At 41.8% G+C, this 24,148-nt stretch overlaps 1 protein-coding gene across 1 annotated transcript in view; it reads left to right on the top strand.

The window, feature by feature from the left end:
* The window catches only part of TG (thyroglobulin), a 213,670-nt gene that overhangs the window by 112,708 nt on the left and 76,814 nt on the right, over positions 1 to 24,148 (top strand). Inside the window, exons 36-41 of the mRNA XM_059723466.1 lie at positions 2,572 to 2,706; positions 3,166 to 3,330; positions 6,051 to 6,270; positions 9,354 to 9,447; positions 15,218 to 15,377; positions 22,369 to 22,568. Of these exons, the coding sequence (XP_059579449.1) occupies positions 2,572 to 2,706; positions 3,166 to 3,330; positions 6,051 to 6,270; positions 9,354 to 9,447; positions 15,218 to 15,377; positions 22,369 to 22,568 (974 nt within the window). The remainder of the gene's footprint in view (positions 1 to 2,571; positions 2,707 to 3,165; positions 3,331 to 6,050; positions 6,271 to 9,353; positions 9,448 to 15,217; positions 15,378 to 22,368; positions 22,569 to 24,148) is intronic.

Raw genomic sequence — 24,148 nt, 5'->3', positions numbered from 1 at the left:
ATATCAGCTGAAAAATAAAACCTGGAAAACTTAAGACGTGAATACTGAATAGTGCAAGGAAACAACCATTGGATCAGATTGTTAAGAGAAATGGTAAATTCTCCATCACTTGGAGGCTTTGAATGAAGCCTGGATTAACTAAAAAATTATGCCTTAGTTCAACTCTAAGTTATTGAGCTAGAAGTAGAAATCCAAAGATGAAATGCTCTGGCCTGCATTGTGCCTCCTGACTTTAAAAGCTGTGAGGTCTCACACATCACAGGATGCTAAGATTTGTTGCATGATTCGGATCTTTGTCACGTGTCTGGCCCTGGCCAGTGCTTTGGGGTGGTTAGAAACTGAAGCCTAATAGTCTCATGTTGTACAATACAAGGAGAGTCGGGGGAATTGTTCCTTCTCAGGTTCCAATCCCCCTGGGTATATTTGTAGTGACAATTCAACAAGTTTGTAACACAAAATAATAGAAGGACCTTCTCAAAATATCACTATATTTTAAATAAATTAGGGACTATGCGATCCATTACTGTAGACAGATATTCCCAGAGGTAATAAAAGGAATACAGGAGAAGGTTCATTGGGGTTGGGCATACGCAGCTCTTCCTGGCCTCTGGGTTCACTCTTGTGCGAGGGAGGTGTGGAGCTGGGATTGCGGGGGGAGAATGGGTGCAGTATGTGGATTCAGCATGGCCTGAATCGATCATACATTGCCCCTGAAGAGTGAAAGTCAAGAAGCTGCAGAAGCTTCTGCGACCGAGAGGCAATAGTAAGTTTCTGAAACAATTGTGGTCCTCCCAAAAAACACCCAGAGCCTAGCCTGACTGCTGGTCAGAAAGCTTAAGTGAGAATTTGCCACTTAATGAATGGTAACTTGAAGCCAAGTGCATTTTGGCATAATAATCCATTTTATTTTATTGATCACACACTATTCTGGCTTCCCATCCTGTGCCTTGCTCTTGATTCATTTAGTGGTTAAAGGGTCTGTGTGCAGGGAAAGCACTGGGCTGTGATCTTTATCCTTTGTTACTAATGCCATCTTATATTTTGAAAAAAAAAAAAGGAATTTTATAAATTAGATTTACTTATCATTGTTTATATCCATTGTTCATGTGTTACTATATGAACAGGGGAACTAGATTGGCCTATCACCACTTTCACTTCCTGGGTCCTATGAACTAGCAAAGTGTTTCCATGCTAGGCTTTCCAATACTGCATGCCTTTTTTTAGCTGAAGACTTCTCTGGAGGATGCAGGGACCAGCCCTGGAAAAGGCAGGGAGTGAGAAAAGAAAATCCTGGCCACTTTTATGGGCTGTCCATATCTGAAAGAGCTAAAATAGCTCTTTACGGAAAGGCATGCAACTGCAAAATGTGCTTGCACTTACATCTCGCGTGGTAGGCAAACTCAAACAACAAGCAACAGAAAATCTGCATCTGGATCAGCTTTTTCTTCACCCTACAATTACATGAAGAGGGTAATGCCTGGCTTCCTTTTGGGACTACACATGCCACAGTGGGAGCTCTTTGCATAATATGCTGAACTGGTGAAAACAACCAAAGTAATTAAAGGGCTTTTCCCTCCCGTTCCTTATTGCTACTTCTATCTGTAAAATTAAATAAGACCCACAGAAGTCATTTTAATTTATTTGTGTATGCAAACAAAATTCCAAATGTGTGTGGCATATTCCTTTGAAATGCCCCTAGGATTGCAGGCAGAATGGAGGGGAAACTTGTGTAAAATATTTGAGCCCATGTTAAAAAAGAAAAAGAAGAAAAAGGAGAAAGTTAAACAATAAATCCATTTTTAGTGATGTTATGAGCATGCTTTAGGAATCCTTAGGTGAAATTCAGTGGCTTAGTTACACAGGCTACAATGATCAAAATGGTCCAAATTTACAAACTATGACAAATTCTCATAATTCTTGATCTGTTTGGATAAAGTGTTAAACAAATTCTTTACGAGACAAATTCTCATAAAACTTGATCTCAGTTTGGATCAAGTGTTTGCCGTTTCAGTGAACTCAAGGTGTAAATATTTTAGGAGCAGTTGAATGACTAAGCACCCATTGTTCCATGTTCAATTTGATTTAAGCTCTGAGAAGCTGAAGTGCCGCTGACTTGCAGTTTGACTTAATGCTTTTAAGAGCCAGATTTACACAGGTACTTAGGCACCTGTTGCGATTTAAAAGCAATTTAGCTCCCTTACTCCCATTTATTTTCAGCCAGAGTGTGATGTCTACTTTGTTTAGGCACTTCTGTAAATTCCAATATGACCTAGATCCTCGAAGTCATTCACACATCTAACTCCTAGTAAATGCCTCCCATCTTAATGAAGGGGAATAAGATGCCTATGCACCTGTCCTCATCTTTTGGTACAGAAATGCCTTCATAAGTCTGGTCTTAAGACACTTGAAAATGAAACTTGGACTCCAAAGTAAATTTGATGCTTCTGAAAATGTTACCCAATGTCTTCTCATTCAAAGCATAGCTAAGGCCTACTATAGTGCCATAGTATTTTTTCTTCTGGACTGGTGTTTGCCTCTGAAGTTTGAACTGGCTTATGCTTCATTTCACAGTGTCTTTGGACATGTGGCAGCTGTTGGATGCATCTTCTGTACTCGTCGACTCATCCCTCGTGAACTTTGATGTTGTACAAGTCAGCAGAGATAATTCTGGTAACTTCACCGCTGCCAGAGACATTTGTCTGTCAGGTGAGGAATGTCTTCTTTATCTTTATCTTCAAAGCACATGATGTATTGATTCATGACAATGAAGCATATCACTGAAAACATGACTCCATAGGTCATGAAGGACATAGGCTGCAGAAGGACAACCCAAAGCATCTTTCCTGGCAGGTTTGGCATGTGTATGCAAGAGTAGATGAGTGGGGGAAGAGTAGATGAGTGGGGGAAGGTTCGGTGGCCTCCTGGTCAGGTCTTATTGTGGCTATGGTATAGGTATGCTCTGTAGGACCCGACTCCCATAGCAAGTCAGTGGGAGTTGGACCTGTTACTTCCCTTTTCTATCTTTGCAAATCTCCCCTCAAGCTGTGCAGAGGGAGGGAGTTAATATCCTGAAAACATGCAATATCTGTTCACTTTTCTTGCTTTCTTTCTGTTTAGATTTCTGCCTCGCTTGCTTTCATGGTTCTGCTGTCTCTCTCTCCACAGCCTGTTCAAAGAGCCAGTCCTGCATAGTGGTTACCCTCAAAATCCAGCTCTCCACAATCCGATGCATTTTCTACCCTGATACAAAGATATGCACACATGGCCTGCAAGGTCACAGCTGTCGAATTTTACTCAAAGAGCCAGCTACTTATATCTATCGGAGACAAGGTGAGTGCAAGGCAAAATATCATGGAAGTAGTCTCAGTCTTGGTAGTTTGTGACCCATTCTTGCACATGAGAAAATGGCTTAAAATTTGTTAGGGACATAACAGCCTTACAATAGATGAATATGAACAGTATAGTTCTACCTATCTAACATTCATGGGACAGACTTGGTTTTGGTGAAGATTATGGTTCAGGCAATGAGCATGTGAAAGTGTCCCAACATCTTTTTATGGCAAAACACAAAATTGTATTGTGGTGCTTCATTGCAAGAGAGCTATGCAACAAGTTTGGTCTGTGAAGGAGTCTTTGAAAGAGGAAGAAAATTGAAAGGGGAAGAAAAACTCATGGGAATGGAATTCTAGTTCTCTAAACCTGTGACCCCAGTTGCTTCATTTCTGTCTTTCATCTACTGGCACATATCTAAGATTAACACAGGGGATAATCGAAAGCCCACTATAGGTTATGGAAGAGCTCTGTGGAGCTTCTCTGATAGTCCAAAGCCAAATTACTATATGCACTCAAATCCAAGATCCCCCCTCCCCGCATTCAACAAAGGGGGAGGGAAAGCTACTTATCTTAAATTCAAGTACAAGTGGGGCAGGGTGCAGCAGCTGTGCCTCCAAGTTTGACCATAATCTAGGTTGGATTTGGAGCTGCAGCCACTGCCCCCACACCACCCCAACCTGTCCCCTACAACCTCTGCTTCCTACATTCACTGCTTACCTCCCCATCATGGCTCCAGTTGGGACCCACTGCAGCCTGGAGCAGGGAGCATAGAGCAGATGGTGCCTCTGGCTCCAACTCTGCCATAGGCAGCAGGGATCGGGGGAGGGGGTAGGTGGCAGGGGTTACAGGCACCCCAGCAGAGAGCAGGTGCAGGGCAAGCGGGTCCTGGGCTGGTGCAGGCCACGGGTGGCAAGTAGTGGAGGGGTACAGGTACCAGGGGCTGCCCGCACTGCAAGGAGGAGCAGGTACTGGGAGAGCAGGGGAAGTGGTAGGGGGCTGGGGATCATGGGGCCTGCAGGTGCTGGGGACAGGGAACGCAGCAAGGGGAACCAAGTGGTGGGGTGGACAGGTAGCATGGGACAGGAGTCAGGCCACTTGACCCCCTTGCCACTGCTTGTCCCACTGTAGTAGTTTAATTGTCCCACTCCAATAGTTAGATTCTGTACGTGGACAGTTATAGCCAATGTATGGATTCTCCATGTGCAGAATCTAATTACTAACGGGTTGTCTTAAATTCAAAGTCCCATTGAATTCATGTAAATACGATACATTTATTGATCAAGTAAAAACCGGTTTGAAAAAGGAATGAAAGTTTCACGGACTACCACCAGTACTCACATAGAGCTATCAAATCCATCAGAATTTTAAGCAAATTTATTCTTGCTTTTATTACAGCTTTTTAAAATCCCCCCCTTTTACTTTGGTTTAATGCTGATAGTTGTTTTTTTTCAGTTTTACAGAAGTAATGAGAAACCAGGTTAGATTACTGGAAAAAAGGAACTAGGGGGTGTATTTCATTTTCTATTCGTTGAAGTCTCTGGGCAGAATTTGCAATAAATGAAACCAAATTAAAAGCGGGCATATTAAAACCCACCTCGTCTCTTGAAAAATCTATGCATACTGTATTGAGTGAGTCGTAAGTACAGTCGACAAGTTTAAAGCTATGTTCTGTCTTTTGGATGCTCATACACAAGGGCAACTGTAGCCATCCAAGTTTAGAGTTTGGACCTGAACCCTAATCTAAATTCTGTTTATAAGAATTGGTCCCACTGACTTTCACTTTCTTTTAAAGTGGGGCTTTGCACATCACTGATTTTTCAGTTCAAAGTCTGATAAACCAGAGAATTAAAATAAATAATGTTTCAAGTTGATCCAGAGTTTTCCATGTATCAGATTTCAGATAGAATAAAACTTGTTTTGATCTAAAATCATCATCATTATGACTAAAAGCCAAAGGGCATATTTACAAACCCAGCAAAGAGGAGGTTGTCTACAGCCAAAGGGGTCAGGACACAATCATCTGTGATGTGAGATAGAGATTAAAAAACCTTCTCTGCTTGATTTAGAGCAGAGTTTTCAACCAGCCTTGCCCTCCTCCCATGGTAGTAACCGCTGGGCCATAGGGTATCCTGAGATGGGTGCTTCATTTTCTCATGCTGAAGCTGTTCTACTTTGTATAAAATAATGAAATATTCATTGAAGAAGGCACTGGAGAACAGGCCTGCCATCTCTCAGCTGTCTCCTCACCATTGGACAAAAGACCTATTCTCCCTCCCTCTCTTTCTCTCCGTCTTTCCATTTCCCTTTCCCTTCGCTTCCCCATCTGGCCTACTGGATGTTTAAGATTTGGGTAATTTGTATTCAAATAATGAAAATATTCTTAGGATAATTTTCCGATACACTAGAACTGCTCAGAAGAGAGACTTGTTTTCTGGTGTATTTGCTTATCTGGAAGAGATGTTAAGAGTTAACGACTGGAAGTACAGTACGATGGCATCTGTCGGCAGCACCTAATATCTAATGCCATGTAAAATATAAGTAAAAAGCAGTCGTCATCAAAAGTGACTTAGATGTTTAAGGACCAATAGCATTGAAAGGTAATAGAAATTTGGGTCCAAAGTCATTTTTGAAAATAAGACGGAGACTTCTAAAAGCCCTTGAAAAGTTTCCTAAATTAATAAGGACAACGGTTTTTTTCCCCCCCTTTTCTCAAATAGATTTGTTCCTACCTATCTCTGAACCTGGCGTAACCTCAGTGAACATCCCATCCCAGGGGGTGTTGATCGGCAGGTCCCGAGCAATCCGCATTGGTGCAGAGTGGAGAAGTGTCAGTTGGTTCCTTGGAATCCCATACGCCGCACCGCCAGTAGCAGAGAACCGGTTTCGTCCTCCGGCACCGTTTACTTGGCTGGAATCCTGGAATGCCACCATGGCTCGGTGAGGAGGCCACAGGAGTTTTTGATCCTCTGCAAAATTCTTTGTTTCTGTCACTTCCATTAGCCCATTCAGAAACTCGGCTTCTACCGTAATGAGCACGATATACATGCTGTTACCTGCAAAAGACAATAGGGTACATTGTTAAATGTAGGTTTGAGGCAGCGTGTGCTCTTTTTGGCACATGTATGTAATAATTTATTAACCCACCCATTATTATATTTAGGTGCGGAAAAAATATCTTACAGTGTGCAATACCCCAAACCTGTATTTAGCCATACTCTGTTTATTGCAAATAATAATCAGTTTCTAAATTACTGTCATTCCATTTTACCTCTTACTTTTTTTCAGCTATCTCCCACATTTCAGTCCTGGTGAGTTTGGAAGGGAGTTAATGTAGTGTAGTTTTTTGGCACGTTGCATTTGTAGATGCTGTAGCTCAAGCAGAAGTTATCAGCTGCATACAAAAATGGCTGGCGATATTTTCTCAGCAGTGGTCTGCAGGAAGAAAAGCTAGATAACCTTAATGTGGCCCTTCTGCCTTTAAGGTCTATTAAAATGCGAGCATGGATTGAAATAGTCCAAGTAAAAGCACAATTCTGAAACCTCTTTGTAATGAACAGTTCAAGGGAGTATCGGACAAGGTACTTTATGGAGGTTCATTCCTCTGTGGACAAGGTCATTTATTATTATGCCAGGAGAACCAAAGTGGCAGGTGAATGATTAATAAAAGAACAAATGTTCTGATCAGCTGTATAAAATATCAATCTTTCTGGAACCTTGGAGGGCTGCATATGTGCAATATGGAAAAACAACACACACACCTGAAAGCAGATACGTATTTTAACAACTTGCTATTGTGTACCTGGGCAATGCTTTCTTGGTCCATTAAAGAGAAGGCAAAATACAAAACACTTGAAACAAATCAAATTGAACCACTCTGCAAGGCATTGGTATGGGAGGAACTTTGTCAGCCTCCCCATCAACTAAAGAGATTAGTTCACAGCTGCTCTAAAATATGGCAAGGAAAGAGAAGACACAAAAAACAGGAAGCAAGCTAACGAAAGGGACAAAGACCAAGTGAAGGGCCTCAGCAAAACTTTTTGAGTGGGAGTTCAAGTAGTAAGGGCTGTAACCAAGTCTGATAATGACTGAGGCTAAGAACTAAGAAGGGACTTGGTCTGGCCACATGGAAGATAAAGAACCAATTGGGATGTTTGTTAACAAGGGATTTTAATTAACACACTGAGCAAGCAAATCTCAACGGAGAAACTTTCTCCTGGGGTGGTTAAAAGCATTATGACCTTTGGTGGCCTGATGTTTCAGCATGCACCTGATGGCAGACATGGGGGTGTATGAAGCATAACCACATTAGCCGCAGTTTGGCATACGTTGGAAGGATCTGATAAGATGTAGCTTCTTGTTTGTTCAGGTGCATTCTGATGCCAGATTCACACGCACAGTCTGTTGCAGTAATACACGTGCAGCTTCTTTGTGCCTGTGGCTGTAACACCGTGTGTTATCATCTTTGGTCAGAGCTATCTGCTCCTGCACTCTCCATTTGAAAACCATCTCTTGCTTCTGCATGAAGAATTTGTCTGTGATTTGCCAAGCAGTTTAGGGTTATCCAGTGCACATATCCAGGGCACATAATTTCAATTTTCAGGGGTTTCTTAGCCTGCTGAAAGTCTCAGTTTTTCTCCTTTATTATTTGTGGAGGATCGAAGCCCTTGTTAACTACAGGAGAATCCCAGGGACCTTGATATGCAGATGTGTTCATGCATTTAGTGGATGAAGGTCATTGCAACTTTAAGGACTATGTGTACATCATCACAGCAGTTTTTTCCTCTATAAAACCAAGATCAAATTAGCACAGTTACTGATATAGGAGATTCTCCATAGACGTTAATTTGTCAGGGTTGGCTCTGATCTACATTTGGATAAGAGACTTGTGAAAAATGGCTGCTTGCCACATATATATCAAGATCCATTTGCTTCATGAACCTCGGTGGTGTCGATGCAGTAGGTGGCACTGTTTCTTCTGCGAATTCTGCTGGAGTCGTTTTGGGTTTTTTTGATGAGATATTGTCCTTTTTACAACGAGGCTCTGACTCTTGCTGAGTATTAAATATCCCATAGGACTTTTTCATGATTCAATTTGGAAGCTTGTTTGTCCTGCCCAGGGATTTTGATTTTACCCATCTAAAATTTCCCCTGCAATAGATCTAGGATGCGTGCTGTTTTACTTTCTGTGATGAACTGTTCCATGGCACTGCTGTTACACAGCTCCCCTATGGAAAATCCTGTAGAGTGTATTAAAAGAGGGTAAATTTTGAACTAGCCTTAAAAAAATGATCAGGGAATTGTATCTCCAGAGCCGGATTCTATAAGATGATATACTGGTAGAAACAGAGATCACTAAAATCTTAGTAGACTGTAAAATGTAGAGTTGTTTCTGTAGAATTTTATTGGTTCCTTCCCTATTGATTTTTTTTAAGGATTTTCCATAATGTTAAGCAGTGCAATGTGGATGCATTTCAGTACTGACGAAGGGTTTTTAAACCTGAAAGTTTGCTAAATTTTTTTTCCAACTATTTAAGTTGGTCTAATGAAAGCTATCAGATTTGTCCAAAGAACCTTGTCTGCCTAGTACCTGGGTCTCACATCAATCTGACATTAGTATCCAGGTGTCGATGTTTTCGCAAACAGAAGAAGTCTGTTTCATAGGGATCTCGGAGATAACATGTTTCATGTGATGGAGAAGACATGGAGGTAGCTGGCTAAATTCTTTAATACTGCTGGGATATATATCATATTGTCAGTGACTTGTTAGAGCATCAACAAAAATAGATAGCTATTTATTTTATTTTGTACTGTTTTAAATCTACATCTCTAATATATCTTCATCTGCCTCTCAGAATATTTTTATACAAGTGGTAGGGGTGTGTTTTGGACCCACAGATGCAGAAGTCCTAGAGAAGTGTAAAAATTGCCTTTAAATTTCAAGCTCAACAGGAACTGAAATGCAACCTGTGCAAAAGTAATTCAGGTTTTCCAGCCATAATCAAAACAATCTCTGTCTTTAGAGCTGCTTGTTGGCAACCTGGGGATGGAGCTGTTCAGGCATCTACTGTCAGTGAAGATTGCTTATACCTGAATGTGTTTGTTCCTGCCGACACTGTAAGTATTGGTTGACTGGAACAACGTGTAACAAACTGTTGTTTGATTTGAAAGTATTTTTCACTGCCATATCACATAAGGTGGCAATACCCTGCAGCCATAAGCCGCTTAACCCCTGCTTCTGCTGCCAGAAGGCTGTTCACTAGGGTGTCATGAGTTGTTTCAAACATAGGTCATTTTTATTGTGGGATCAGCTATGCTGGATACGCTCCAGAACAGCTGTTCCCAATTGATTAGCAGGTACAGAGGTTGCTTGGGGCTGTTGTCCTGTAGGATTATGCCCCTGTCACCCTGGATCTTCAGGAGCCTGATCCTATGGACAGAGGCCCTGGGTGCCTGGTCCCCAGTGGGGTTCCCTGTTCTGCACTGACAGACATGTGTCCTGGGGTGAAAAGTAGCCAGTATTGGTGGGGGAAGCAGTGGCTTGTCAGATGCTGGGGTCCCCTGCCCCACCATACTGCTGGGAACAGGCCTCCAAATGCCTTTTGCAGTGTCCAGGGACGAACTAATATCACATCTTTTGTGGCAGCCAATTTTGGGCTTTGTTCCAGGACATCTAAATGGGATCTGTTCTGTCCCAGGACTTAGCTGTTTGTCCTGCCGCAAAGTCTGTTTCTACCCTGTGTCCACAGAGTAGGAAATGCAAAGGACTGAAGGGGGAAGAGGAGGGAATACCGGAGATAGGGATGAGATGAGGAGAGGGAGAGAGAGAAAGAAAATGTATGATGTCACTAAAGGCGAGACTGTTTGCCCATTGGAGGATATTGCATGCAACATGATGCATCTTGATGATGAGAACAAACAGTTTAGTTACTATGTATGGGCCATATTTTTCCTTTGATCTTTGTATGAACCTCCTGTTGACATCTGTGGGAGGCTTGGTATGGAATAAGAGTAGCAAGCAGTGCTAAATTTATGCCCCAGCCCACAAAAATGGCCCTATTTAAAAATGAGCATGACATGGCTGCACGAAGACAAGTTGACAGCTGAAAATGTTAAGTGTGTCCTTATAAAAGGTAAAAATAAGTCTCCGTGTTGGGCTTGGTATTATAAGTGTATTGGTTATGATGGATTAACTTGGAAGGGGGGCTTGGATTTACATCCTGATATAAGAAAGTATCTGCCATACAAGAATCTATTTTTATATTCAAACCTGTTTTTGCCTCCCTGTGCATAAGCTCATGTGTATTTTTAGCCTGGCCCGCAACCTGTCTGGTTTCTGCAACATCAGATTATCATCTATTTTCTGTGCAAAGTCACCCCTGATAAAAACCATTAGGTCATTTTTCCTGGCAGAGTGTTGCTTTAAGGAGAGAAGATGCTTGTTTGAAAGAATTATTTTCCAAACTGTTGGGTTTTTTTCCTTAACCGTGGGCTTAATTTTCCTGTTTTCTTGTGTGGAAATCCAGTGTGAAAAGACTCAAGCTCCCTATTTTCACTGCAGTTGGAGGCAGCAATGCATGAGGGTGTTTTTCTAAGTAAAACAATTTTGTGTGCGTTTACTGGGCCACATCACTTCTCTGTGTAGTCATAAGTGATGACTGTTCAACAGTGCCGCCATCTGTGTTCCCCGCTGCTGTGAAATTTCCCACTTTGTCTCAGACATAAGCGTGGGCAGCCGTCTTGTCGTTAGCGTCTGCAAGACCCTCATAATCTACCACAGGGACAGCACTTTCTTGCTCCTTATCATGGTAAATAGTGTTACGTTAATCCACCTACAAAGAACTATTGCCCATTTTTTCAGTCTAGAGGAAGAAAAAGCAACAAACCAATGATGGAGATATAAAGTCCTCGGAAGTGGCAGAGAACGCAAGCTCATGCTATAACATAGTAATATCTGAACCAAATAATAGTATAATAATACTCATGCTAAAACATAGTAATATCTGAACCAAACTGCCCCAAAAAAGGGCTCCTATATTTAAAGATCCAGTCCGGAGAAAACAGAATGACATCATCTCCTTTTGGTTCTTCAGTGACATGCAGTACATAAGCCTCCACCTCAGCTGAGTGTTTCTGAGTTACTTTTTCCATCAGTAACCACCCCCACCTGCCAGACTAGCAGGGAAGGGCTGGGTTTCAGCTTGATTTGCAGAGAATTCAACTGCAAAGAGAGTGGCACTAAATAAAGATTTGAGAGAGTCTCCTTCTCGTTTCCATCCCTGCTGTGCAGTCAGTGTGGTTTATACCTCCATGCAGTACTGGTCCAGAGTGGACACTGGTTGGCTCTGTAGGAGTTGAAATGAGCCTGCCCACCTATCACTGAAGTGTCTTGCACTGGCATGGACAGGGCAGGGGAAACTGGTGCTGAACCCGAGAGGACCTTTCAGAAATTCTTATTTTTCTTGTTTCCACAAAACCAATGGGATTATTGCTTAGCCCTAGCACAGTGGTTAGGTGCAGGTGGTAGATGCCAGGGGACTAGTGATAGTCCTCATGGTTGTATTCGGCCACTCATCAGTGTTAGTACCCAAGTTTTGTCTGTAGAGCCCAGCTCTGCAGTCACACTGTAAAGTCCCTGAAATTCCAATGTGTTCTGGTCCAGGGCTTTGGGTTTGATTCCTCTTAATCTGTGCTCAGTTTTGATCTAGCTCCAAACTTGTCCAAAGTTCAAGAATTTGCAAGCCTGGGATTTGCTTAGCCCCATCTCTGCAAAGAACCTGCTCGTGTAATACTTCTGGGAGGCCTCTCTCATTCTCTTGACTTCTTTTTTAAGATTTGGCTTTCATTTTGGGCCCAGTCCTGCAGTGCGCAGTACGCAAATCAGGAGCAATAAAGGGATTGTGTACACAACAGGCCACAAACTGCCAGCTGGTGGCCATATAGTGAAAAAAGGATGTAACCAGGTAGGGAGGACCCCAGCTAATGCGTGTGTGTGTGTACTCACATGCCTTTCATGGTTAACACAAGCCTCCTGTAGTCCTGTATTTGGCAGCAACTCTGCTGGGCTTACCACAATTCTTCCTTCCAACCAGCCGAGCCAGTAGGAGCTGTGGTAGCCTTGTCCCAGATGGATGTCTCTCTACATATTTTACAAATCACAGTTTGACTCTGTGCCCTTCAGTCCTAAATATAAAACAAACCTGTTAAAACACTGCATTGGCCAGTAGCCACAAGGCAGTCACGGCTGGTACTAGCATTTGTGTGTAAGGAACTTGCTGGCCCAGTTTTCCAGCTAGCGGTAACGTTTACTCTATTGTCTCCTGTCCTGCCTCCAGATTCAACTCTGTTATGCTAGTGTCATCATTGACTTCAGTAGAGTTGAGATTTTAAGCCAAGATCAAAATTTGACCCTATCCACATTTGTTTAGCGTCAGTGAAAAGAATCTGAATGCTTCAGATCCTCTCTTTGCTTAGCCCTAATATGTGCAGTTTGTACTAGTTCAGCCTGCACTTCTTGGCCAGGTATAGACATTTCACTTTTACTGGTATAAGTGATCAGAAACTGGTCTGTACCCACAACAGAAGTGAAGTTTGGCGCGCACAGACTGGTTTAAAAATGGTGGAGCCCTGTCTAAGATTTCCCCTTCCCCCCTCCGCTAAAAGGGGAATGTGTGCTCTGTTCACTATTGGTCTAAACTACACCGCTTACAGAAACCTGCATAAGTTAGATCAATTCCTCCTCAGGCTTTTTGAATGTCTGTATGTAGCCCTTAAGTGAATATAGCTGAGAATTCAAGGTAGAGAGCAAGGGGAAATGATAAATCCACTGATTGAAAAATTATAGTCATTGCCATAGCCATAGTATGGCATTCACTAGATGCCAGTGCTGTTACATGGGCAATAAGATCCATCTTGCATGTTGGATGCAATAGTTCATTTAAGATATTAAAAGAAAAATGACAGCATGTTTTCCAGGTAATTAACACCAAAAGTGATGGGGTGAGGTTTATGGCTTTGCTTCAGTTCATCAACTGTAGCTGAAAGCAATCAAGGCCAGATCTGAAAAGGTTATAAGGCACCCAAGTCTCATGTAAACATCTAATTGCCCATTGACATTGAAGAGGTTTTAGGAACTTAAATACCATTTTTACTTCTGGCCTTAAGACTTAGTGGTTTTGTTCTGGTTAGGGGTCATCGACCAAATGCTTTCCTGTGCTTTTGGGGAAGCTGAATTCATGTACAAAACAACCAAACTGGGACATCTGTCACTTCAATGACACTAGATGTCAGAGGGGTAAAAGACTATGTGGGGACTGTTCTTTTACTCATAAGTTCAGGGGACTAAGTCATCCCACATGACTGAATACAGCTGTTCCTGCAGCCTCTGCTTTGCCCTCTCTTGCTAATTCCCACCTGTGTCCTTCCCTCTTAAGGCTGCTCATTGCTAGAACATGGAGTCAGGTTAAATAACTCAATGTCAAAACACCACTGCAGGGTCGATGTGAACTGGGGCTTGTTGGAGTTTTGTCACATTAACTGGAGAAATATTTCAACACAGCACCCTGCTTGTTTAGACTCACGTATGTGTACTCTGCAGGACTGTGCACTGTTAGACATACCCTCAAGGTTAACATGACTAGCTGTTGTGATGTTAAACTTGATTTCTACCAGTCTTTAATAACACCATATAAGTTAACATGAGTCAGCAAGGTGCTGTGCCTCAGACTGCATTTTCAAACAGGCTCTCAGCTTCTCTCTTTTTGTCATCCTGTGCCCTCTCTTCTTATTTGCCAGGAAATGAACGGCACAACACTCTCGGTTTTGGCACTTTTTTCTGCAGAAGCAGAATGTCCACAGAAAATCATGCATTTCCTTGCATCCAGGTTAAAGAATCACAGCTTGCAGGAAAATTTGATGATAGTTTGCTGGCAGTAACAAGTATCTGGACCAATTTTTCCCTCCAGCACTGGAGGGAAGGGGGAATTCATTTTAAGTGCAAAAATCAGGCTCATCCCTGAAAGTTTAGAGGAACCTGAGAGCAATTTCCCATTCATAGGTCCTGACTTGTGCTTCTGCAGACAGCTGGGAACAGATGCCTGTCTTCTTGCATGGAGGGCAGTAACACATTTGCTAGGACAGATGCCCAGCTCTATCATTTGCCAATGCAAATGGGATCATGATTTTTTGTTAGCTCTGTGTAGAAAATAACAACAACAAAGACCAGTGCCATTGAGTTCCAGGTGAAACCAAACCCCAAATGTGCTTTGATATGTGGCCACCAGCCCTTCTGCGGACAATGTCAGTGGGCTCCAGGGCAGGGTTTGCAGAGAGAAGGGAAGGGAATTTCTTAGCAGAGTCCCAGGAGACACAATAATGCTTTTGCTTGATATTGTGACTTGACTACAATGTGCCTATTAAATAAATAGGCAAGTAGCAATTTCCAGCAAAGAGAAGGCTAGCTCTGGTCCATTAAACAGCCAGTGGGAGTAATATGATCAAATAGGTGGTGTGGAAGGAGATGGTTTTATTGAGAGTTACCACCTATACAGTGTAAATACAAGAAAGTCTATAGACAGGATTTCCTTAAACATTGCTTAGTCCATTCTGGGAAGTGATGACCAGTCAGCACAGCCAGCAGTGAGCTACCTCTTGCCAGAATTTCCCTGGAATCACATATATTGTATGTGTGAGCTCCTGCCAGGTTGCCAACTCTCCTCTCATCATCATAATCCCTTCTAGACCATTTTGAATTGCTCTGATTGTTTTAACAGAGAAGATAACCAGGCTCTCAGCAGAGATCCAAAGGAGATTATGGCCTAGGGAGTAGCAGATAGTATCATCCTTGGGCAGGCTCATTGTTGTATTAACATGTTTATGATTATTTCAGGTCAGAAACACATCTGTACTGCTGTTTTTCCACAACGGTGGGAATGATGGCACCGAGAAAGGAAATGCAGCTATAGATGGATCATACTTAGCTGCAGTCAGTGATGTCATCGTTGTCATTGCAAGTTACCGTGTCGGCATTTTTGGGTTTCTTAGCACAGGTAAGTCACGTCCTGCTATGAACCCCTGAATGTAGGGAGAAAATACAACAAACCAAATGGCATGTTATGGCATGGGGATGGGGGTGGGGGGTGTTCTCTTTTCCATTAAACCTATAGCTTTGAAAAACTGTCCGTAAGATGCATTCCAGGGATGCTGGCAAACTTGATTCAAAGTGGGGAGCAACTTGTGCCAAAGGGGGGAAAATCAACTGGTCCACCCCAGGAATCATAGGTTTGGAATGGACCTCGGGGTCATCCGGCCCTGCATGAGTGCAGGAAAGTTACTCCTAAATGATCCCTGCCCGATGCTTACCTGGACTCCGCTTGAAAGACTCCAGTGAAAATTTCACAGAACAGCAGCTTGATTTTCATTTCAGATAAAATGATGGATCCATTAGTACAGTCACATGTATCAAAGAGCTAAAGCCCTCCTGGGGGTGGGATGGCTAACAATAGCCTGGTCAGGGTGGGGGTGGTAGGAAAGTCACAGCCCAGGAGCTGGGACAAGTGGCTGGACTTTCCCAGCCCCTAAGCTGCACTCTGAATGTGTGCACATGTGTTCAGTTCGGCCAGGCACAGGTTAGCATGAGCCTTATAATGCACCTCCTTAGGTGAACTCAGTTAGATTGGGCTGGTGATTTTTTTGCCCGATTTAAACTCCCTAAACCTATGTACAGTTCAACACTCAGGCTGACCTACTCCAAAGTGTAACGTCTTGTGTTTCACATTGCACTCATCAGTCTTATCTGCTTTGCTTATGGAGTCTTCTATTTCTAGATCTTCATACTGAACCTCAGTGCTTTATTAGCCTACCCAAGGAAGATCTGAGCAGGGAATTGCTCTTTTCCTGCCTGTAATTAAGGCCTTTGTATCTTGCCGTGGGATCCTTCCTATGGTCTTAGGGGTGGTGGCTTGTGTTTTCATTGACACTGGCTGAGGTTTCCAAGCCTTGGACTTGCAGCTGCAGTTGTCACCTGGCATTTCCTTTCCAAGGCATCAGGTTTGGTTTGGAGTTCATTTCCAGCAATGCCTATTTTTAATTATTGACTACAGCAACAGACACCGTGGACTCCTTTTTTCACTTAGGTATAAAGTTAGTAATATCTGTATCTAGGGAAAAGATCATAACTTTTATTTTTCTGTAAACTGGATGCTTCTGAAAGTGATACTTAGCTCTGGCTATAGCCAGGCACAGAGTGGATATATATTGTGCAAGTTTCCATTATGTAGCACTGCCCACACATCTCCCACTAACCTCCTTCAACCCCATTTGCCTCACCTAGGTCTCTTCCTGAGTGGAAACTGCTAGCTGGGCTTAATATTGCATGGGTAATGCCTGTGGTATGGTCAGGCCTCATCTAGGGAATATGAAGTGCTCCAAGCTCGTGTGTGCTTGGGGTTTGAACTCAGTTGGGGTTTGAACTCAGGCCTCTACATGGGGAGGAACCCACTGCCTAGACAGCAGGGTCTGAAATATTCCCTCTGTTGGGGCTGCAGGTGGCCATGTAAGGACACACAGCGACAGCACCATGTGCAGGTGTGTTGGGAGGGAAGATGCATGAACCTCTCTCTGCTCCTTTGCACAGTTCACACAGAGCCCCAACCAGCTGCAGATTCTGTATTTGAAAAGACACAGGAAATGCTCCCTCTGCTTACACCTGGAGACCCATGTTTCTCTGAAGGGTCCATGCTCCACATCAGCCTTTAGAGCAGGCCAAGTGTACCAGACAGCCTGCTGCCCCTGAGCCACTTCTGTATGTCAGGGAGCAGTGGGATGTCCCTGAGCACTTCCCTTCCCTCTCCCCGCTCCAGTGACATCCTCAGTGCAGGCCAACGCTGTATGGCATTGACCCAGGTATCAAACTCCTTGTCTCAAGAGGTGTAATTCTAGGGAAGATTTCACACATTCATTGCAAGTAGAACTTTTGCCATTTTATTAGTTACTCATTGTCTTTCCATAGCACAGCGGAGATCTTCTAGGGGCCATTGCTGTATTTTGTAGCAACAGGACATTACAGCTAAGGATTCCTGAGCTTGTCCTGATACCATGCAAATGTTCACCCAGAGCATATACTAAACCCAAGTAAAACCTTCTGTTAGGTTTCCCATTCCAGGGACCTCGGGACTTTCCTCAGCTGAACTCCTGGCCATGCTGAAGTCAGCTGGAGTTTTGTAATTGATTATAATGGGATACAGATTTTACCTCTTTGTTTCTTATTAAACGTAGAAGTATGAATACCATATAAAGGCCGTCAGCCCACAAACTAAAGCCCAGTCCTATGAGCTGTATCAAGTTATTTGCCCACAGAAAGCAAACTGTTGCATCCCATTGATGTTTGTTTGTCATACATTGAAAATCTGGAAATGAATGGGTTATAGCTCATTGTTTTTACGTGAGAAAAAAATGCCCTCCTTTCTTTTCCGCTGCCAGATCTGCAGTTGTCCTTGATTCTCTTATGTGGCAGAGCTGCTGAGGAGCTAGGTGGGTCATGGCTCTGCATATGCTGTGGGTGGTTTGTGTAGAAAACACCTGGTTTCCTGCACATATTGAAAGGCCACTGCTGTGTGCGTAGGTGACTAAGGATATAGGCAAAATAAGACAAAAGATGAATTTCTTCTTTTATGACACAAATGATACCTTAGTTGTTAAAACTGAACAAAATGAAAAAAAATGTTTTTAATGTGTTTTCAGTTTGACATTGAAAATAGACTGACCAAATCAACTTTTATTAATAGGTTCTTCCTAGCTAATTCAGTGTTTAGGTTCCACTGCAATAGTACAGTGCTGCAAGGGTACAAACAGCACTATGGGGAGTGTTGGCTTCCTAAAATATTAGTTTTGCATTAGAATATTACTTTAAAACCAACTAGCCTGCTTGTTGTTAGGTTTTCTTGAAATCCATTACATTAATCCTAAATTTGGGATCAAATTTTACGTGCCTATGACCAGAAATATGGGAAGATATGAAACGCAGATTTCCACAGGACTCGGGCTGGTATCCAGCAAAGTCAAAGTGAACTTGGCTACTGCTTTAAATGAAAACAGTATCAGATTTTCAGGCATTCATCTCACAAACATTTATGTATGCACTTAACTTGAATTCCCATGGAGCAGGATTACTCACATGCTTAAAGCTAAGAACATTTGTAAGTATTTCCTAGGATCACAGCCACGGCCAGGTACAAAAAGTTATTAGGTACCTAATTCCTATTTGGGCATTTAGACATCTAAATGTCTTTTTAAATCTTGCCCTTAATGACTAATGCAAGTGCCTGTGTCTGATGTAATTACTGTGTCTTTTTGTGGTCCTCAGGAATGTCTTCTTTGTCTCGAAACAGATTGTTCATGAGATTTATATCCAAGGCCATCACCCAGGCAGTTGAAAAATTCCCAGTGGACACATGTCTGACTACTGTAAATGTCAGTGCACAAATCTCGCCTCGCTGAAGGTCATTAACTATGTTTTGCAACCTTCTGCTTCTTGCCAAAAGAGAAAAGTTGGTTGTACTTTCTCTGTAGTTTTGCTTTCCATTGGTGGCATGGTTGATCTCTGTGGATAATTCATCAACATGGATTTCACTTCCTTAGCAGAGCCCTCACAAGGCTTGCAGCAATTTTTAAAAATAAGCTGTTCTATTTAAGAAAGGTGACTGAATCTAGTACTGGTGTGACAACACTGGGAACTGAAGATTTCCATTTGCAGAAATGGTTCAACAGAAACAAGAGGCAGTGAAGCTTTCCTCTGCCTCTCTCTCTCAACCCGGTTCAAATAGGTTGTTTCTAAAGGCAAGAAGTCATAGTCACTGTGTCCATTTAGTCCTTGGTAACAAGGACTGAACTGTTCTGGGCAGTTATTACAGGATGAAAGTTTCTAGTCTTGTAATGTCTTAGACTGAAGTTGAGCCATCAACACAATTGAAAGCTTACTTATCCCATTATCAGTTCATTCCCCTCTGTGTTTTTGTTGGTATTTTAAAGATGCACTGTTTTGGCCTTGGCAGCAGAAGCAACAGTTTGAAAAACATTGCTAATTATGGCTGTTCCATCTACTATGAAAAACCCTCTTCTTTTCTTAAATGTGAAGATTGCTAAGATAGGTGGATAAATATAAATGGCTCATTGTAAATTGAAGGTGGAGCAACAAATGGTTATTTGTTCTTCCTTTTGACAGGTGCTGCAAATTGCTTGTTTTTGCTTCTATTGCTTCAAATTCTAATTTTGCTAATTAGAATGTGTCATTGGAAACTAAAACCAGTACCACCCCTCAGTTCAAATATCAGATTATTCGCAAGGCACCGTTGCGAAATCATCTGTTGTTTGGTTAGTGGTGGCTGAACCTGGGGCATGTGTTCTCAATTTTTTTCCATTGCATAAGAGTGGGGAGTCATGTAATCCACATCGTCGTGTCAAAACTCAGTTTGGGCCAAACCCAGGGGTGATGCATGAGAGGGGGGGTAGGTTAGAGGATTGTAAGTGTATAAAGGAATCCGAGGTGTTTTGTCTTTGGCATATAAGGGGCAGAATGGGTTGTGGGGAGTATATCCGGAAGATCATCTAACAGAAGGATGTAAGTAGGTGTGCTTTAGAGTACATCTTCAATGAGAAGTGCAGATGCTCAGCATTTTTGAAGCTTGAGTTACTTATTTAGATACCTAAATATTGCTTTAGGAACAAAACATTAGCACCCACAGTAGAAAATCTTGGCCCCAATCTATAGCCAGCAGAATCATTTCTGGAATTTTTAGCTCAGCTGCTTTTCTTATGTTATGAAAGTAGTGCTGGGAGGTACAAGAGTTGTTAGTGGCACTTGTTGCAAGATTCTGAATGATTACTGTAATGTTTACATTTTAAAATAAAACTTGGTAGAGCTTTGTGACTTTAAATGAAACAGGAAAGTCCTAAATACAAAATGAAAATCTTTTAATGTTTATGATTTTTCCATTTGTAGAACGAAGCTGACATTATTAATATTATTGCTAAACAGAAACCTCTTTCTTTGGCAAACCTCTGCAGCTGGAAGAACCATTACTTTTATTAGTTTGGTTTAAACTGGTGATTCTTATATTTTCATTAACTTTATCTGGGAATGTATTGGAATGCATTGCTAATATTATCATGATGTCCATCTATATGCTGCTGGTTTTGCAGCGCGTTGTTAGCCTGCTATTTCCAACCATCTCCAGCAGGTTGTCAAAGAACGTTTGAAATTCTGGGCCCATTGAAATGAATGGTGAAGCTCCTATTAATTTTAACGGGAAAAGTTTTTTACCCAGTTTCCTTACCTTAACTTTACTGCTAAACTATGTGGTGATACTCTCAATGCATCTCACACACCTCAGTTCTTTTATGTGTGATCTTTAGACCGTTGGACTGGAACATGGAAGACCAGGGTTTCATTCCCAGTGACCTGCTTGGGTGATCATGGGCAGCAGCCCAACCACCCTATAATTCAGATTCCCCATCTTTAAAATGTAATTCATGATGAAGACCTCCATTGCATAGTGTTTTACATTCCGCTGATAAGCACGACAGAAGACCTAAGCAGTTGTTATTGTTCCTAGTTTATACTCCCATTTTTTCATCATCTTCACTGACTTTTTGTCTGTTATGGTAGAGTTGGGATGATACTGTAGCTGTGATATCCAGGAAAAATGCCAGAGGCAAGGATTTTTGTGGTTAATATTTTTTTACTGAACCAATTAAATAGTTGGAAGGATGTAGCGGAGACGCCCCTCTGTTTTTGTCTGTTATGACTTTCTGTAAGGATTGTATCAAAATTATTTTATTCCAGAATAAGGGAATTCAACAAAACAAAATCAAATCTCCTCCTGAGAGCACAATGTTTCCTCTCTGTACTAGACTGCATCTGAACAGAAAAAAAGTGGTAGCAGCACTCTTAAAAGTGCACCATTAGTCCTTGGTAATGCTGCACCATTAGTTTTGTTGTTATGATATCCACGCCCCATATCTTCCCATTCCACTTCAAACCATACTTAGGGTTTCTGGTAGCATCCATGACTTTGCTCACCTGCACTGCCTCCTTGACTTCTTATCTGCCTTCTGTCCTGCTCACTCTACTTGTCTAATGACTCTCTACAGCTGGGTGGGTCTTGATTTGTCCTATTGCATCTAGCTGGAAACCACAAGTAGAGTAGCCATGTTTATTTAGTGCCGTGTCTGGAACAAACTGCTGAAAGCCCTGAACTAATACTATTTCCAGTTTTGGAGACAGCATGCATAAAGCAGCATGGCACACTGCCTGGCACAATAATTTACATGTATCCTAAGTTAATACCTTCTTGGGATTCTCCTGTGTAGGACCAAGTACCTATTCAGAAGATAAACCCAGAGGTTTTCAAACAGGCATCCATAAGTGTCAGAAACATTTCTGACTGGTTGTGGTTTTTCTGAGTTCTCTGTAACAAAAAAATTGCTCTATAATTTTTCCAGCATTAAAAAAAACAAGTGAAAGGTAAGAGCTAGCATTTTCCAAGGCTTGCCTTGAGTCTAATGAGGTTGAGAACCACTGCCATAGCTGAGTTATCTCCAGGTCAGGGCAGGCAAAAGCATGTATGGTAACTACCCATACTAGATCTGTTGGGCAGATAAAGATTGTAGTTGCTAGGGCTGCTATTCTGGCAATGGAAAAAATCTCAAGGGATGTTAATATGTCTCAATAGAGTCCCCAAGCTTTAACTTGTAAAATGGAGGAGGCTCCAAGGGGAAATCTCTATCTAGTGACAAGTCTGAGAAGCTCTTGACTCTTGAGTTCTGGTATCATTTCTATTTAGACCTGACAGTGGAAAGAGATATTACAGACAATGTCCTGCCACTTAAATTGACCCTTTTCTGTGTCATGGCCAGATTTCAGGGCAAATTAAAAATAAGTGCAGCATTTATAGACCTTTAGCCACATGAAAGAAGAAGAAAATTGATGTCACATTTGCTTGCACATGAATAAATGCCATTTTCCCAATTCTTTTTTAACAGGTTCTCAGGTAGCAACTGGCAACTGGGGCCTTTTGGATCAGGTGGCAGCTCTGAGATGGGTGAAGAAGAACATTGCTAGCTTTGGAGGCGATCCACGTCAGATTTCAATAGCGGCTGATAGGAGCGGAGCAGACATTACCAGCATCCACCTACTTGCAAAATCTGTAGATTCAAATCTTTTTGAGAGAGCAGTGTTGATGGTGAGTCCCATTCTTCTTTATTTCATTAGCCAGGTACCAATCAAAGACATACTAATGAAAGGATAACATACCCATGAATAGATTTGGGGGATGTCATGGAACGTGCATGTTGGCTTCATTTTAGTCAAGCATTGGCCCTGCTAAAGTAAGTGTGGTTAGTGTTACTGATTTCACAGTAGCACCAAGAAATTTTAGCTGGGCTCCAAAGAGCCTAGGCTCCTTACAAACAGGTTATGACATTTTCTGAAGTGACTGATTAAATCAAACTCAGATTTTCATTCTCATCATTGTGGTTTTTCGTGGGTTTTATAAATAGACCACTTTCGTAATGTATAGGTACAACAGGTTAGTTTCCATTCTACAAGTATAACCATTGTTCAGCAGTTTTAGCTGTAAAGCTAGTGAGCCAAATAGCTGGTCTATATGAAGGATCCAGAGTTGCTAAATTATTTATCCAGTCCCATGACACATACAACTTTGATTTTAAAAATAAGTTTCAAGTCCATGTGGTTACAGTTCCTATTTTTGTTCTGTGATCATATGTCGTGTAGCATTATACAGCAAAAGAGTGGTCCCCAACCATCTCACCTTCATGTTAATGTTTAGAGCTGTGATGATGATTTAAACTTGGAACAGTGTGTTATTTGTATATGTAATTACTATAGTTTTTCTTGTAAAATGAATGATTGCACTAGCAAATGGTCAAGTAAGCAAAGGGCAGAAAGGCCAGTGGCCTAAGCATGAACTGTGTTGCATCTTTTTCACTTAGTAATGCAGAATTGAGTATTTTGCTCATCCCCCTCAACCAGACTTCAGTTTTGAGGATTGCTTCTTCGTTTAGTCACAAAATTCTACATAATTGTGTCTTTCTACTTTTATTATAGAAAATTAGTCATGTCAGATGTAAAGACCAAGTCACTTCAAGTAATTTAATTTTTCATTATGCATCAGTTTTGTATGCCTCATTTTGGGTCTTTGTTAAGTGCTAAATTCCGCTTTTACATCCTGATACATGGAGAAGTGTTAATTTCCTAAAGCTTTTTCAGTCATGAAAGCTGTACCCAAGAAAAAAGTTCACGTATGTATATCTACTCTGTAAGATATTTAACTTGAAATTGCTTTGGAATTTGACTGACTTAAGCCGGCGCAAAAATCTGTGTGGACGCGTTGTATTTGAACCTCGTTTATATCAATTGAGACTAACATGGTAAGGAATAGAGTTAAACTAAATTGCAGTGATCTGACTTGAACCAAATTAAGAGCATCTATATAGAATTTGGTGCTGGTCTAACTAAATCGGTTAATACCCAATCTTTCATTAAAACAGCGCAGCTATGGTGTAGATTAGGGGTCATTGACTTTCTAGGCACCTTAAAAGTGGAGGCTTCTTTTTGAAAATAGGTCTTCCATGCTTCTGAAAAATGTAGCTAAGGCCTAGCTGAAACCTTAGTTGTTAACCTCAGTCCTTGATACAAAACTCTGATCGGTAGGGCAGTGGTCCTAAGTGATGGCCCAAGCCAACAAGTCTTAATTAAAAATGTCATTAGTCTCTCTGATCAGAATGAGCGTGGTGCTCAAGC

Source organism: Alligator mississippiensis, chromosome 3 (assembly GCF_030867095.1).
Source record: "Alligator mississippiensis isolate rAllMis1 chromosome 3, rAllMis1, whole genome shotgun sequence".
In the NCBI taxonomy this organism is placed as follows: domain Eukaryota; kingdom Metazoa; phylum Chordata; order Crocodylia; family Alligatoridae; genus Alligator; species Alligator mississippiensis.
This window is presented reverse-complemented; position numbering and strand designations above follow the sequence as displayed.